The sequence below is a fragment of the Alternaria arborescens genome (assembly GCF_004154835.1).
Source record: "Alternaria arborescens strain FERA 675 chromosome Unknown contig_5, whole genome shotgun sequence".
Classification (NCBI taxonomy): Eukaryota; Fungi; Ascomycota; class Dothideomycetes; order Pleosporales; family Pleosporaceae; genus Alternaria; species Alternaria arborescens.
This window is the reverse complement of record NW_021167860.1, coordinates 1,291,828-1,308,596: the sequence shown is the minus strand read 5'-3', so window position 1 is coordinate 1,308,596 and position 16,769 is coordinate 1,291,828. Positions and strand designations below refer to the sequence as shown.

Sequence of the window (16,769 nt, the reverse complement as noted above, 5' to 3'; positions counted from 1 at the left end):
AGGGGCGTAAACTGCAAATGTGCTCATAGCCTGCTCACTTTCCCAACTTTAGCATGCGTTGTAGCACAGCTTGCCCTTGCGATATTCATAAGTATTGCGATTTCGCTTGACAAAAGGCAGAGAGAAAACACCTTGCGCTCTCAACCCGTGTTTTGCATAGCAGGCAGCAAAGGGCGTCGACTGAGAGACCCATAGCCACCTAGACCTGCCAACCGTAAGCCGGATGCAGATCTTTCAAAGAACCTCAACTGATTTATTGGGCTCAGACGAACTGATCTGAAAGGACTGTTCAACACGCATAAGGTCTGCATACCATGGCTTCACCGCCGATACTTCGCTTGCCCGTCGAGCTTCATCTGGAAATAGTCAGTCTTCTCGACCTAAGCAACAAAGTCAACCTGGCTTTCACGACTCGCTATTTCAGATCCATCATTCCTCCACCAACGCACGTCGAATTTCTGGCCGCCGAAGGAACCACCTGGGCAAAATCCAGACAACTCTATACTTGCAATAGCTGCATCAGCTTCAACCACTGGAAGGACTTCGCCGATGATATGAGAAAAGGGAAGTGGTGTCGCAGTGGCACGCAGGCACATGCAAGATTCTGTCTTAAATGCGGGGTAAATGATGCGCTGTACGCCCCGGGCACACTACTTACGATCTGCAACCGGGTCCATGTGCTTTGCAGTGTCTGCAAAGTTCTCACAGACCAGATTGGCGACCGTAGTGGTAGGTGCGCTGGTTGTTCTCCGGGCCGGTCGCGCAATCACAACTGTGACTACTTTGACAACGAGGATGATGACTGGAGGCTAGAACGTGCATCTGATCGGAATCATCTACGAGACGTGTACGACTGGGCTGAAGAGGGACGCCTTCACAGGTACTGAGTCGACTATGAGTTTTGCCAACAACCATAGATAAGCGGTACGCTGTTGGTCGGAGCCCAGAACAATCATATCCCTACACGGCAAGCTGGAACATCCTGCGGCCACGATACTCCTTCTACATGAGATTACGATTTTTTGTGAGGAACAGCATTGCTGCAATTCCTGTGTTGTTCCTCGTCTTCACGTTTGCCGCCATGTTCGCTAATAAACCGTTTGCAAATGCTTCATTAATATACCATGTCACGGCTGCTGTCGACATTCACATGGGGCCCGCAACTCTTAAGGTGTTGAGCACACAATTCAGATTCAGATCTTTCAAGTTCGCGGATCCACGCTCAGACTACCAGGAAGAAACAAAGGTACCCAAAGTATACAAGGTCGTCGCTTACGCTTCGTCTACGTTTTGAGCGCCAGATCTTGCACAAGCTTAATACTCATATACTGTGGATGCCGAACCCAAGGAAACCCACTCCTAAATCTGCATTGCCAGCAGTTTCAGGCTCTGCACCCCAGCGATCCCACACTCTGAAGCGACGCATCTCTTCTGGCTTCAATACATTTATGACTGCTCTTCCCATACGGAGAACGACCCCACAACCCACTTCTGCCCTTCGATTGAGTACGGCACTCGGAGAAGACGTGGTTGTAAAGCGAGTTATCGCTGATGCCGACTCGCAGGTTATCCAACAACTGCCAATCATTCAGATACAAGTTCCATCTCTCTCCGAGCCCAGCCAGCATTGTCCCTATGATCCCAGTAATTATCGTTCCTTTACCAACGTTGAACGCTCATGCTGCAGCTTCTGCGGGATGCGACCACCAAAGTCACCTTCCAGCGTATCATGCGATGAAAGTCGATCCGAAAGCGCGCTTTCTCATACGAGACCAGCTTTGGGGAAAAGAACGGACCTTACGGCCAGGAGAGAAGTAACGATTCAAAATGCGTCTCTTCCGCAGCACAGTTCTTCATCTGAAGAGGGCCCGCGTCTAGTGCCTCGAGAAATCGCAGCGAAAAGGATAGGTAACCCACCAAGGAAAGCAGCGCTACCAATTCGGCGATCTGGTGCTGTCAATGACAGCTGGACACCGCCCTCTGACCAGCGGAACTCGCAGTCACTAGAGAATAGAACTACTGCCGCGCGCGTAAATGTTCCTCGACGGCGGAAAAGTGCTCTTGAGCAGAACGACGTAAGGCCAATAAGCCCTAGATTGCATTATCACCATGGCTTACCCAACTCAAAGGATTACCCTTACATCCTAAAAAGTGAAGTATCTCGACACTCAGATGCTATACGTGCCGGTGAACCAAGCCCATTAATCGACTTTGCCTGCGCTGCTCGTCTCAAAAAGGCTTCAGATCGGATGACAGACTTCTCTGAGACGGTTTTCTATGGCCAGAAATTCTCGGCAGCTTTCGGCCCTATTCCAGAGCAACATTCATTGCTGCAACCACCACGCAGTACCTTAATCGTTGAAAGGAGTCTCGACACGGGTGGTCATGTCGTGATTGAACGTCCGCATCCTGAGCAGCAAGCTAGCATTAATGCACTGCTGCACAGCGGAAATAAGTACTCCAGACGCTCCACACATCTATCACAGCAAAATTCACTAGATTCGAGACCATCGAGTAACAATCGACGTCGAACGAGACATACAAGTTCGAGAGCAGCACCGACTTCAAACGATCAGCCATCTGACTTTCAGGAAGGGCTCAGTGACGATACCATACCAAAATTACGAGGTGGTTGTGGGGGAGAAAAACATACGCATACGGGTGGTTGTGGTTTAACCCTCAAACAGTTGCTGCTTACTTGTTACAGGCCTGGTCATGGCTATGCCACTGATTCAGACAACGACGAGAACTTACCACCAGCGAGGACTCTGAACCTGGCTGAAATTGCGCGCGCTTCAAGGCAGGCTCATGGTTTATCACGTCTCCCCAAGGGTATTTCGAGACGTGGTGGAAGCCAAGAGACATCAAGGGTGGGCAAATCTGCAGCTGGCAGCGGACACGTTACTAATTTGCTGCCATCACGCACACCAAGTTTCGCAGCTACCCACTCACAGCCTCGCTCTATGTTCTTCCATCTACCAACGTTCGGTCTCACCTCAACACCTGCCCTTCCTACAGTTCCTCCATTCAATCGTTCTGCCCCTTTTACAGACGTTGCTATTCAACCTAGAACACAATCACCTATCGTCAGCCTTAGAGGTGGCACTGGCTCGCCTTCTGCTCTGCGAGGCTATGAGCGCCTCCCACCAACATTATTCTGGCTTGCAGGTGGTCGAGGCAAACCTATTACCAATGTTAGCTGGAAGACCCAAAGGCCTAAGAAGAGAATGAACGGATTGCTTGGTATGGCTCTTCATGGGCTTGACGCAGGTACCGAATATAGGGAAAAGGCAAGAACACAAGATAACGGCATGAGCACTGGGGTTGGGCAGGATATGCCAGTCGTTCCTCAAGCAAGCAAATCCGTCACGGAAGAGAAGGCGGAGAGTGCGAAGTCAGAAAACACTTATTCTTCCAGGTCCTGTTCATCATTGACGAGCAATACGAAAAGACACACTGCACAGTCCTCAAGATCGAGCAGATCCGGCAAGGTGCGTCGTGAAGCACAAAGGGAGACACCCTTGGAACCGGCACCTGAGGAAGCAGCTGCTGCTCGAGGGGAGGCAGACCATATCCAAACTAGCGCTGCAGCCACAGAAGACCAGCCCGCAAATGCCCTAAAGGAAGATGCCCCTCTGGTTGAAAATTCGCAGAGAGAGCCCATGAGCGTTGATCCCCAAGGAGAAACACCGCCTCTGAACGAAAACGTGAAGGAAGGACAACCGGCGGCAGAAGAGAATGGCGAGGCAAACACACAGAGTGGTTGAGTGCTGAAGGGTGTGTATGTTTAACATGCTTGGTACGTAAATATATGTATACCGTGAGATATTGCTGCTGTCGTTATTAGCACAACTCCACAACATGCGATACCTCGAAGCTGCCCTTGAGTCCTCCAATGCCGTTCCAAACTATCTCTGAATGATCTTTGGGACTATATATCGTACAATCTTTCTTCCGTGACCATTTAACTCATCAGACCATGAACCTGTTCGCTGCTTAGCGTCGCTTTAGCAGCAGGTCTTTTCCCAGCCGCCCGCTTAGACATAGGCGCACTCGTCCTTCTCCCACCTGCCGCTGGCCTTGCACTTCCGCTTCCACTTCCACCACTCCGCTGTGCTTCTACAGCAGCCTCATGCTCAATTTTGCTAACCGCCCTCGTGATGGCCATACTATATCCGCCAATCCACTCAGACCAGCTCTGCTTTCCATCGCTGTTATCAACAGCGACCTCCATGCTTGAACTCATACTCCTCTTCGGCTTCGGTGTAGTACCAGAAGACGTTTTGGAAGCAGAAACCTTCGTAGTCTTGGCATTGGATTGCGGCGATGATGAAGCATTGTTTTCAGCACGCAGGGCAGCAGCAGCGCGTCGTTGTTCCAGAAAAGACCTCGCAACATTCTGCGCAGCGGAAACACCTGATTTGATGGTTTTTACGTCTTCGAGATTGACGTTCGCAGGGATGGGAATACGGTAGCTTCCTGATAGGGTGACTTGTCTGTCTGTACCAGCACTCGTTCCTGAGGAGCCCCTATTGATTTCCTCGACGTACTCTGCTCCTCCACTCCTTCCTCCTCTTGTAGACGGATGATAGTGTTCCAGATCCTGTCTTGCTACCTCCAGCTCACCCTCAAGGCGCACAAGTTCTTCGTCTGCTTCTTCCTCTTCGTCATCATCATCGAGTTCCTGAACCCTATCGTTACTGTCGTTGACTGTGGTATTGAGCGTAGGTACCTGTGCTGAGGATGAAGCTTTTCGGCCTTTACCCCGTCGGCGAGGAGAGCGGCCTGGTCGAGAGTCGGGAATAGCACCTGCTTTGTAGAGCTCTTCAACTTTGGCTTCTAAGCCTCTCACCCGAGATTTCAGTGCTTCAAGTTCAGAGGATGATGGTACATCTGATTTGTTTGTGGCCGCAGACTTTGCAGTACCTGCAGGTGTTGAAGTAGGCTCCTTGTTCAACTTCCTGGGTTTCTTTTTCTGTGTCTTCGACGCGGCTGCGGTAACCTCATCGGTACTTGGTGCAACTACAGCCTTTTTGGATGATGATGCTGAAACCTTTGCTGAGGAATCTTTTGGTAAAACCACTCCTCCTGCTGACCCCGCTCTTCCCTGTTCAAATTGGCTTGGTGTGGCGGCTTTCCTGGACCGTGCCTGCTTGATCGGCGTTGCAGGTGTTGCGTTGGGTTCTGGCGATGACGGCTTGACTGCCATTGTATCAAACAGATTACGTCTCTCCGAGCATGTAAAGCCCTGATACCAATTGTTTAATACTATGCTGTAGAGGGTAAGCTTGTGCTGGATCCTTCTCTACATAGAATTTAGGGCGATGGACGTTGGACTCGTAGCTAAATTAATTGGAAGAAAGCACTATATGCATTGCACGATATGAAAAGAAAAGTGATAGCGTAGGTCAATCGACGCCAAAGCAAGATATCGAAGTTGGACACAAGCTGAGCACATCTGACGTATTGTGGCGCGCGTACCGGGATCCTGCATCCTGAACCCTGCCCGCGGCACGTCAACGGCGATCAGCTACGCGTTAGCATGGCTAGACTTTTTGGGTTTCGGGCCTTACGCTCTTCGATCTACCCTATTTCATGGAAAGACTGAATACCCTTCAGTAAGTCTTGAGACTTTATTGGCCTGCCGCATTAAAAAGCACGGGCTTTCGGAGATGCGACATTCCTGCCGGACTCATCAGAATTGCAGATTTAGATCATAGTATGAAGCCACATCATCGAGACCTTGCGTCAAACATTGGAGTGTAGATACTTTCAGAATTCTTGTTGCTGCTAAATACATGCCTGTGCATATAATACCTCTAGTCCAGTAGCACAGATCCGTCAAAGAAAGCTTGGCTGAGCCATAATAACAGACAAAGTTGCGAGAGGAGATGATCAAAACTATGGCATATCCTATGTTTACCGAGTCCGGAAGGTCTAGGAGGAAGACCAGTACTTTTAGAGACGAGCAGCGCCAAGGAACGGCATCGTAATGGGCATGCAGAAAGAAGCTCATGAAAGGTTCCAAGTCCAGCTACGGACGCCTTGCAACTCACGCTCGGATGAACAGGGCCGTAGAAAGGGCGATGATTGAGCAGTAAAGCAGTAACATCGGAAGACCGTCGAATGAAAACAGCTGTGACAAACAGCACAGGCCCAGAAATACAAGGGACACCACCACGCCGTCAAATATGCGTTGCGATCATCCTGGATACAGCGTCAGGGCGAAGTTTAGCCAATAGGTACGCCCACCTAAGACGCAATGGCACGAGCCGGTGCACCTCCACCTCCCCGACGGTTGTTCTTCACGTTCTTGGTGGGCTTCGTGACAGTGCTCCAGCCGTCATCGTCCATAGCCTCGGTAGTGGTGCCCTCAGGTGTCGCAGGCGTGCTAGACTTTCGCCTCCATGAACCCTGTTCAGCCTTTGGTGGGTCGCGAGTGATTTCTTGCGGCTTGACGTCCTTGTCGTGTACAATCTCTCCTTCAGCATCCTCATCTTGGCCAGCAGAGTTGCCCTCATCAACCCGTTGTAGAATCTCGAAGTTGGATTTGGGCTTCTCCTCGGTACCATTCTCCTCTTTCTTCGTTGGCGTTGGCTGCGCCGAGTCCTTGGGCGCCGGTTTCTCTGCAGCTTCCTTAGCCTTTTTCTCTTCGCGAGCCTTGTCATCCGCCTCCTTCTTCTGGCGTATAGCTAACTGCCTCTTCTCTTCGATCTCTTTCTCACGAGCAGCGGTGTCGATGGGACGTGCAGCACCGAATGGGTTGGGCTTATCTGAGGGAGTGGAGACCTCCTGAGCTGCTGGAGCCTCGGAGACTGTTCGCTTGGCCAGATTCAAGCGGGGGCGACTGGCTGGCGCAGCAGGCTGCGGCGCTGGCGATGATGGTGTGCTAGCATCGGGTGTAGATGTGGGTGACTTGACAGCAGGTGCGTCGGGGCGCATCTTGGACCGCCACTGGTTGTCGGCGTCTGCAGCAGTGGGCTGTCTCTCGTACTGTGGTCGCTCCTGGAACTCACGGCGCGGCCCACGAGAGCCTTCGGTGCCCTGACCCTCACCCCAGGCTGGGGACTGCCTGCGTCCCTCATGGGGTCCTCCTTCAAAGCCACCTCGTGCGCGGCCACCTTCGCTGGGAGCAGGAGCAGCGGCTGGCGAAAGAGGTCCTCGGCGCTCCCAGTTGCCAAAGTCACGGGGCTTGCCGTCGCCCTCGAATGGAGGTGGGCGGCGACGTTCGCCCCGCTCGCTACCGGCGTCAGATGCTGCATCGAAGGCACGGTCACGGCCTGCGCCGAAGCCGCCTCGTCCAGAGCTGCTGCGCTGGCCAGGGAGATCGGGAAGGGGTCCCTTTCGGGTCCAGTCTGAGATGTCTCGGGCTTCGGGGCGGTCCTTTGCTGCAATAATGTCAATTGTTTTCCGCGCGCGTATGAGGGGGAAACAACGTACGTGGTTCAGCAACGCTGACACGAATATTCCTGCCCTGGAAAGATGTGCCAGACAGGTCGAGAGCCTTCTTCAGTCCATCGACACTGCCAAATTCGACGTATCCAAAACCCTTGGGCTTGCGGTCTAGTTTGTCCTCGACAATACGTACGTTGGTCACCTCGCAGTCGGCAAAGAAGTCGGTTACGTCACCCTCGGTGGCATCGAAAGAGAGGTTGCCCAAGTGAGCGGTGTACGGGGGCTTGGAGGGCATGGGGAGGGCCTCGCGAGTCGCGAATCCACGGTCGGCTGTAAGAGTGTTAGCATATGCGAAGTCAGGTAGAGGATTGCTTCTCACCGAAGCTGCCAGCGCGGTCAGCACCGAAGCCGCTGCCGCCGCCAGAGCCAAAGGTGGGCCTATCGCCTCCGTAGCCAGAACTTCTGCCGGCACCTGCAAATGTGTAAGTCTACCGTGGCTTGCATGTTTGCGCTGCGACTGTTGGTGGGGTATATTTACCAACTCCTGCAGATGTTAGCACGGGAACTGGTCCAGAAGCAGTATGCGTCCAACTCACCAGGCATGGGCGCATCCTCCATCTCATCGGCCCATGATCCTAGCGCTGCGTTCTGTCAGTCGTCTGCGCCCTCGATGGCCAGTGGGCGGGGCATACATTGGTCTGCTAGGAAGTCTCCTAGGGCCATCTTCTGCTGTTCCTTCTTCTTGGGCGCTGCAAACCACCTGTCAGCCATTGTCGTCTTGTTTTGGGCGCGGTACAGAGCGGGGCAAAAAAGCCGGCTCGAGTGACGCCTGCAATTTGCGCAACTTACCCATGATTGCGGTTTTGCAGACTTGGCGCGTACAAATTCCGCACGCTGTCTGGTTTGGGGTTCGAGAGCGTGTGTTACTCTCGGTTTGGGTTGTAGGTGGTTGCGGGGTCTGTCGTTGTTTCGTGTGTGGGGTGAGTTCTTCTTTCCCGAACGGAAATCTTAAGCTGTGCGTCCGTTGGGCCTCGCTTAGTCATCGCATTTCTTTTGCAACCACGGCATTACGAACGCCGAGCCCTGGATTGCCTTTACCCGAAACTGATGCACCACTCTCGCACGCCAGACCGCATCAATGAAAGAGCGATGAAACCTAATTATGACCCAGAGCAGGTCACCCAGCCCCTCGAGGTTGCCAGGCAAGCAGCATTGGTCGGCGGAGCCTCAGGTACGCACATGGTCCTTTCATCATTCTTCTCACTGTTACACTTCTGCTTCAATTCACGCCTGCATATGGTCGAGCTAATGCTCTTCACTTACTATGCTTTCGTCTGACGTGATTCAGCAATCCCCGGTACTGTGATTGGTGCCTTGTACGGCACAGTCCGCACACAAACTCCTGTTCTCTTCTCTATTGTCTCGGGGGCACAGTGGTTCGCCATTGGCAGCACATTCTGGAGTATACGCACGTCTGTTCTCAACCACGCTGGCCTGATCAACTGGTGGAACGTCACTCGAGGTGCGCCTTCTCACCCGCGTAATGACCTTAACCCGACTACTTCCGACAAGGTTCGCGCGTCAGCCATTGCTGGTGCCCTGACTGGCTTCAATCTTGGGCTTTTATTTCGTGGCCCTCGGAATGTTATCCCAGGTACCATCATGTTCACCTTGTTTGGCTGGGGAGGTCAGCATGGGTACAATTATCTCGATGCCAGGAATTCTAGCGAACTCCTGGAACAGGCCGAGCTGAGAGCAAGGGGTGAAGACAAGCCCAAAGAAAACTTCATGCAAAAGATCGCAAAGAGCAAGTGGAGTCCCATGCAGATATTAACTGATGACGACTACGAGAACATGATGCAGGAAAAGCTTCTGCGGGTCGAAGCCCAGATTGCGGTAATCGACGACAAAATTGATGCATTTAGAAAGCAGGCGCTCGAGTTGGAAGCGCAGCGCAAGATTAAGGAGATGCAAGAGAAGGGTCAAAATTCCGAATGAGAGCATAACTGATTGCCCATGAACGTTGTGGAATTGAGATCTGGATCACATTCTGTAAGATATTTCGCCTGTCTCTTTTATGTGGCAAACTCACTTGTCGATTTCTTTCCATTGCACAATAAGTGGTCTGTTTTGAAGGAGCAACAGCAGCATCGTTGTATGAAGCCACCTGCTAAGCAGTTTGCACAACGTATCTTATCCTATCGAAGATTGTCTCATTCGCCTTTCTCCTCGCTATCTTTGACTCCTGTTGACCAAAATCTTTAAGTGTAAGCTCTACAATCTGATTCCGTGTTTTTCTATGAATTGCCGTCTTTGACGTACGGCCGTGGTACGAAGAGAAGTCGTCCCTCCAAGTCAGGCTATATGCGAGCCTGATTACCTTAAAGGCTTTCTGGCTGATCTTGAGTACGTTAACAGTGCTCACGTATCGCCATGGCTATTTGAACAGCCGTCGTAGCCTCAATACACTCTCGTAAACTACTCAATGGTGATATGCCCAAGTCTTGAGTCACCACCATCAAGCACTACGGAAGCTTCACCCGGGCTCGTCATCACTCCCATCACCATCTTTCTCGCTTCGCGACAGCGCTTCGACCCTGCAACATCGCACAAAGACTGGAATACCCAACTCCGCCGCAATCTCAGGCTCCGTGCTCCCTTTCACCAAAGCCGCCTTCACCCCGCCTTGAGTTTCATCCCACACTCCCAACCTTCTCTCCATATATAGGCAATCCAAATCCGCATGATCCCATCAGCAAGCCACTTTGGCTGAGTTTCGCAAGGAACGACCAAGAAATGGAGTCCGCAACCACAATATTAACGACTCCAAGGAACCTTGGTTAATCGTTCCATACCGAAGCTCACCTAAGGTCGCTTGTTCGACCCGCTCTGCCTCTAGTAGCATCCAGACACTAGGTGGATACAACAGAGATTAATTTTTGGAAACGAAAAACAGCCCTTCAATGGGTTAGTTAGACGTCGCCTTATCCCGCTCAATGGGATGAGGTGCTTTTTTGCTCCTATTCTTTCTTTCTATGCAACTTATTTTTCTCTATGTGATTCTGCTCTATCCTATATAATTCTCTACTTAGCTAACCAAAGAACAAGAGCTACGCAAACTACTCTTATCCTATCCTTAGTACACACTCATGCCTGTAAGCACGATCTTGCCTTCCTTGTACAGCTTTCCGCACCACAGGATATCACAAGCGATAGGTTGTTTAATTGTATAACAAGTTAATATATAATACTGACTAAACCCACAGTTTCTGTAACAACTAAAAAGAGGAAGGGAAGTGCAAAAAGGTGTTAGAGACAGATTCTCGCAAGCAGAAACGGCTGTTTGGAGAAAGAATGGGACACAAAGATGCAAAGATGAATTATCTTGCGCCGCCACTTCGGGCTTTATTCTATGTTTTTCACTGTATCATCTACTGTTTGACATCGATCGGCTTACCGCCCTGTTCTCCACTCTTCAAACAACTCTCAAGAATCTCCAGATCTTTCAATGCCTCCTCAGGACTCTGCATCTCGTTCCTCTTTCCTCGTTCCAGGCTCTTCGCCCAGGCCTTGATTTCCTGGTTCACGCCGTTGCCTTCGTCTGGGAAGTCTCTTGTCTCCGGATCCTTCCCGTCTTTGGTGATGGTGACTTTGCCACGAGCACAGTGTACTGAGCCCTTTTCACATGCAACGAGATATTCAGAGCCTGTGTCGGTCGTGCCAAACGAGATAGACAGGGTACCAGACGAGCCATTGTCGAGCTGCATAGTGGCATTGAGAGTGTCAATTGGCGGAAGATGTTCCTGAAGCTGTGCTGTGAATGCGCTGACCCTCTTAATCTTCTGTTTACCACCTTGGAGCAGAAGACGAGTGGCAGCTACGAAATGCACGCCGCCGTCGAGCACGAAACCGCCTTGATAGTCCGGCTTCTTACGCCACTCTGTCTCATAGTACTTGCTACCTGCCTGTACCATAGCCGCAACGCGCACGCGGAAGGTAAGAATACGGCCCAGAGACGCAACCTGCTCTGAACCCCAGACGTAGGAGTCGATGAATCGGAAGTTTTCTGCCACGGTGTAGGTCGCAGAGGTATTAGAAGAGTTTTGGGTCCATGCGAGTAAATCTTGAGCCGTGGCTAGGTCCTTCGCTATAGGCTTCTCTGCGAACACATGTTTGCCTGCTGCGAGGGCTTTCTTGATGTAGTCTGGTTGGGCTAGGATTGGTAGTCTGAATTGTGCTGTGTAAGCAGATCAAGTTCTGTGCTCCGACAAGTGGTATACGCACGCGATAACTACCCCTTTTACATCGTCCCTCTTCAGTAAATCTTCGAATTTCTTGCCATCTTGGTCATCGCTGTAGAGCTCCACGTCAGACAGCTTCTCGGACAGGGTTTTTGCCGATTTGAGTGATCGCGAGTAAACTGCTTTCAAACTCAATGATGGAGTATCTTGGATAGCGGGCAAGTGTTCTTCCTTGGCGAAGATGCCACTGCCGATGATAGCAATGCCGATGGCCATGATGTTGAGGACTCTGGGAGTTGATGGCACGGGGAGCTCTCAACGATTTCGAACAGCTCACCTTCCTCAACATATATCTTCCAGTGAACGGCTGTACTGCGGTTAAATGGCAATTGAAGTGGAGGATGTAGCGTTTTCTTCCAATAGCAACTACGCCATGACCCGTCGCGGGGTACATGTCGCTGCCCCACGATGGCGATGACGTCGGGCACCATACTGAATAGAGCCAAGGGCGATAGATCCACGGGTTCCCTACCTCATCACATTCGACTCTCTCATCAACATTAACTTCTAACGACTTTCGAAGTGCATTCGCCTAGATTCGCAGCATGATCGGCGCGGTGTTAATGCAAGATACGTCGCGCATTGGACACGCGATCATCACACATCTTGTCTTCGGCAGTTGACGCGAAACGCGTAGAGCTCTTTACCCACGCACGAACGCGCAAGCTATGCTGACAAAAGTTACAGGCTGCCCTGACATTATGAGGGTCCCCGTGATGTTTGTCAAGTATCTGCGCACTCCACTTACCGGCTGAGATGGACTGAACTCGTAACTTGGGGACAACTGTATCATTAATTCCGCGATCGAACACTCCGTACGTGCCACTGGATTCGCCTATCAAGCTCCAAGCTGCAATAAGATAGTGTCTTTAACACACCACAAGCTGATGTGCTGCAAGTGAGTGGAAATGCTGGCTGCATTGCTTTTGACAGGATGTCGATGTTTTTAAAGTATCTTGCGGTGCTTAGCATTAGTCTACAAGCAACAAGCAGCGACTATGCTGTAAATATGCTCTTAGCCAAGTCCGATTACTATGTTCGGTAGCCCATACCGTATTTTCGATTGTCCGTTGTGATTATCAATTGGTCTTTTATATCGTCGGAAAGTTCCGACACACTGAAACATGCTGTGTTGGACATCGCGCCCGGCTAGGCCTGGTCATGCTTCGGCAGTTGCCCCATGTAAGGCGTTGATCAACAGGCATGGTTGGTATAGGGCTTTGTCCCGAGTGCTTCAGCGGGGTTTCGATAGTATCAGGCCACCCTTGATGCCTCTGATGTGGTGCCTGAGCGATGTGGTGATAAAAAGGTTGACCCAAAGGACTCCTCATCCAGAGCTGGCCTCATCGTTCTACTGTCGCTTGCTATTCCCTGTACATTCGTCATATTCTCTTCTTGAACGCAGCGCGTTCGATAAGACTGCCGGCAGTCTGTTCCAATCTTTCGACTCTTATTGCTATTCTTACTCCTTCACACAAGCGATCATATTGTTACCAAGATGGGTTTCGGTATTCTGGAAGATCGCCACATGGCCGCACCTCCGGGTACGTCTACTATCAACGAGTCTGGGCCTTCTCTAGACTCTAAGATAGACTCGAGCGAACTCAAACGCGATGGCGACATTATTCTGCAGCCACAACCTTCAAGCAGCCCCAATGACCCGCTCAATTGGTCACCTAGAAGGAAAGAGTGTATAATGATTCTTCTCGCTTTTAGTTCAGGTGTCACTACATCCCTTGGACCGATGGTGACGCCTGCGCTTCCCCTCATTGCTATGAAATACAAGGTCAACATCGACATGGTAGCGAGTCTTGTCATTGGATTCCTTGCCTTCTGGATCGGGTTCACTACATTCTTCACAGCTGCTGGAGCCAATATCTGGGGCAAGCGTCCATTCTTCATCATATCCACCGTGATCCTTCTTGCAACAAATGTCTGGGGTTTTTTCACAAGGGTGCGTACTAGAAGACGAGCTAGATCGTTCTCCATTGACGAGTAGTAGTCCTTCATCTCTCTCGCTGTCATGCGAGTTGTTCAGGGTATCGCCTCAGCACCTCTCGAGACACTTGTTACCTCCACAGTCTCCGATATGTACTTTGTGCACCAACGCGGTACACGTATCGCAGTTTGGGGCTGTATGCTGGCTTCTGGCGTTCTTCTTGGGTATGTATATCTGTATCTCGTTCCTTGAGTGAATGTACTGATCCACAACCAGACAAACAATCGCCGGTGCCATCATCCAGAACATCTCTTTCGAAGCGACTTTTGGTATCTCCGCTTTGATATTTATCCCCATCTTGTTCGGCATGTACTTCTTCGTCGTTGAGACCACTTACTATGGCCCCCGGCCCACCATGGACAAGCTCGGAGTTGATGAGAAACACAAGTCTGTTTTCGAGCTCGAAGACGACAGGGAGCCTTATAGAAGCCAGCTGGCAATTTTCCGTGGCCGCTTATCACAAGAGTCGTTCTGGAAGAACGCCTGGAAGCCAGTGCCACTTATTGCTTTCCCGGCAGTACTCTTCAGTACAATCGTTTACGGATCTTACTTTGTATGTCAAGTTTTCAGATTGCTCGCAAATCATGTACTGATTCTGTTCTCAGACCTGGCTGCTTACTATCTCCGTCCTCTCCGTCAATATCTTCTCTGCACCACCGTACTCGCTGAACCCGGCACAAGTCGGTCTTACTAACCTGCCTCTCCTTGTCGTCGCACTGATCGGCTCACCTCTCTCTGGCTGGACAGCCGACGCCCTCGCCAAATTCATGGCACGTCGCAATCACGGCGTTTTCGAACCGGAATTTCGTCTGACGCTTATGATCCCCGCGACCATCTTCGCTACCATTGGCTTTCTGGGCTTCGGCATGAGCGTCTCAGCTGGCTATCCCATTGTCTGGCCCTTGGTCTTCATGTCCATCCACTCGCTTTCCGTACCGTTCGCCTCAACAGCCAGTCTGACCTATGTAATCGATTGCCATCCCAAAGACGCGAACCAGGCTTTTGTGACAATCAATTTTACAAAAGCAGTGTTTACTTTCATTGCGACAACATATGCTAACGGCATCATGGCGAATATTGGGCCTCGCGCCGTCTTCGACGGAATCACCGTTATCAATCTGGGGATCTGCGCGCTTACCATTCCAGCGTACATATTCGGAAAGAGGTTTAGAAGTTTGGTTGCGCGAAGCTCGTTTGGTAAGAAGCTATCAGGCTAGAGGTTGGGAGGCGTGAGTCATTACTATGACGACGGAGACATGGCTCTGGAGAGATGGCTATGCAAGGCGCATATTTATGGATACCCACAGCCGTTATAGGCTTGAAAATTACATTCGCGATGAGTTCTGATATGAAGGCTAAGCTCCATACCACCTGGGCATGTTAAGCCATGATGAGTCGATCAAAGAACAAGACAGGTGATGAGGATACGTGTCGAGACCTGAGAGATTCATGGTGTACTTCCACCTAGTGTGTATCAAAGAGAGCTACACGCTGTAATGACAAAACAACAGTAGATGAATATCTTGAATTGAAGGAGACTCGTGGGTATCGTTGATCTATAACAATGGGCATCACCCTGTGGCGCCCAAAACGCCGTTTACGACTTTTGCAGTACTTTTCGCAACCATCTCAGATATTTCCTGCCGTGAACGGATGCGCACAAACTGCGTCGCATGATGTTCTAGCACGGAATTTCTGCCTCTAAGATGCCTCTAAATAACATCGCTGTCTTCCTCGTCGCGCAACTGACAACCGGTGTCATAATGCGCGGCACACACCCCTCCGCTCAGGTTTCAGCAAACTTCATCTGCATGATGCATGCGAAGCTGGCATCTCAGCGAATGCGCTGAGCTTGACTCGGTGATTCGTAGATATGGTGCACTAGCACAGCCTTTGTTTACCCGGAAAGGACAATACATTGATGCGCATCAGTTTGTCACTCTCCGTGCACTGCCTTGAGCCTCTCTAGCACTGGGTCTTTGCGATAACATCTGCGCCATCGACTGTGAAGCATTCGAGGAGGAGGTCGTGTATCGCGGGCTCAACGGTGACGTTAGACTTGCTCTCCTCGATGTCGAAATGGTGATGGGCGATGGCGTAGATGCAGCGTTCTTAAGGAAAACACGCGCAGGTGGAAATTGGCTGACTGGCGGCATTGTGGTTGTGTAGGTAAAGTTGTCGGTTGACTTGTTCGTATAGTATCGACTGTTAGACGACGAATATAGGTGGTGACAGTATTAGGGTGTTAGAAGCGAGGCTTGTTGATCGATGTCGATGATATAGTAGTAAGACGTAGAGTTATACGGTCTTTGATGCCTCCTTCTAGTTGATGGATCGTCCGTTAAAAGCCTCATTACCAGCAGCTGCCGACCATCTTATATCCCTCACCCAGCCCAATTTGACTCACCTTGCTAGACCCAAACTAAGCCTCTACCCTCGGAGTCACAAGCAAGCCGCCCAACCCACCCATCCACGCAACCATCTAGCGCGCGTGCCCCAAACTCCGCCCGCGCCATGACATGTGAAGCCTTTTCCGTTTCGAGCCAAGATCACCCCACGACATCGTGAGCATCACGTCTTGCACATGCGGATCCGGACCCCATCGGCGGATAATTCTCGTTGGACGGAGACAAATACGATCAACTCAGTCCAAACGTTATGCACGCGATCGTGGGTTACTCCACGCCCAGTAGCTCCCGTTACCCCGGATGGTTTTCCGTGTGCGACCACTGTGCAACGGTCACTGCGAGCCGACCCTCCACTCCAAACGACCGGAAAAGCAAAAAAGAAAAAGGCCCGAGATTCGCAGTCGCATGCACATGTTGTGCATGCACCTGTAGCTTACACACCTACACATGTCGAGCAGCAGCCAAGGCGCCCAGGTGTGTGGTGGCAGTTGATGCGTGTTTGAACTTTGTATGGTAATGGTGTGCGTGCTTGTTTGGAGACGGAAGGCTGCGACACGTCATGCACGCAGCCTAAAGTGCGGGGTGGGCTTCCGCTGGGCTCTTGTAAAACAATGTGCTAGGTTGAATGGCTTCTAGTAGGCTTCCACCCAGAGTCTTGTGGACTTC

The 16,769-nt window shown here is 51.1% G+C and overlaps 6 protein-coding genes across 6 annotated transcripts; 3 read left to right on the top strand and 3 right to left on the bottom strand.

The window, feature by feature from the left end:
• Positions 1 to 2,963: 2,963 nt before the first annotated feature.
• On the top strand, positions 2,964 to 3,767 carry AA0111_g3143 (hypothetical protein; the record flags this gene model as incomplete). The annotated part of the gene is made up of 1 exon (XM_028648995.1): positions 2,964 to 3,767. The coding sequence occupies one exon, from the start codon at positions 2,964 to 2,966 to the stop codon at positions 3,765 to 3,767; it is 804 nt and encodes a 267-aa protein (XP_028509446.1).
• Positions 3,768 to 3,964: 197 nt separating this feature from the next.
• Positions 3,965 to 5,209, bottom strand: AA0111_g3142 (hypothetical protein; the record flags this gene model as incomplete). The annotated part of the gene is made up of 1 exon (XM_028648994.1): positions 3,965 to 5,209. One exon carries the CDS (start codon positions 5,207 to 5,209, stop codon positions 3,965 to 3,967), a length of 1,245 nt encoding a protein of 414 aa, XP_028509445.1.
• Positions 5,210 to 6,252: 1,043 nt separating this feature from the next.
• On the bottom strand, positions 6,253 to 8,248 carry AA0111_g3141 (hypothetical protein; the record flags this gene model as incomplete). Its single annotated transcript, XM_028648993.1, has 7 exons — positions 6,253 to 7,388; positions 7,441 to 7,725; positions 7,775 to 7,867; positions 7,934 to 7,939; positions 7,992 to 8,036; positions 8,088 to 8,144; positions 8,245 to 8,248. 7 exons carry the CDS (start codon positions 8,246 to 8,248, stop codon positions 6,253 to 6,255), a joined length of 1,626 nt encoding a protein of 541 aa, XP_028509448.1.
• Positions 8,249 to 8,544: 296 nt separating this feature from the next.
• AA0111_g3140 (hypothetical protein) lies at positions 8,545 to 9,393 on the top strand (the record flags this gene model as incomplete). Its single annotated transcript, XM_028648992.1, has 2 exons — positions 8,545 to 8,626; positions 8,744 to 9,393. The coding sequence occupies 2 exons, from the start codon at positions 8,545 to 8,547 to the stop codon at positions 9,391 to 9,393; spliced, it is 732 nt and encodes a 243-aa protein (XP_028509447.1).
• A 1,433-nt stretch (positions 9,394 to 10,826) lies between these two features.
• Positions 10,827 to 11,912, bottom strand: AA0111_g3139 (hypothetical protein; the record flags this gene model as incomplete). Its single annotated transcript, XM_028648990.1, has 2 exons — positions 10,827 to 11,622; positions 11,680 to 11,912. The coding sequence occupies 2 exons, from the start codon at positions 11,910 to 11,912 to the stop codon at positions 10,827 to 10,829; spliced, it is 1,029 nt and encodes a 342-aa protein (XP_028509227.1).
• A 1,282-nt stretch (positions 11,913 to 13,194) lies between these two features.
• On the top strand, positions 13,195 to 14,912 carry AA0111_g3138 (hypothetical protein; the record flags this gene model as incomplete). Its single annotated transcript, XM_028648989.1, has 4 exons — positions 13,195 to 13,650; positions 13,699 to 13,859; positions 13,912 to 14,248; positions 14,301 to 14,912. 4 exons carry the CDS (start codon positions 13,195 to 13,197, stop codon positions 14,910 to 14,912), a joined length of 1,566 nt encoding a protein of 521 aa, XP_028509228.1.
• Positions 14,913 to 16,769: the final 1,857 nt, after the last annotated feature.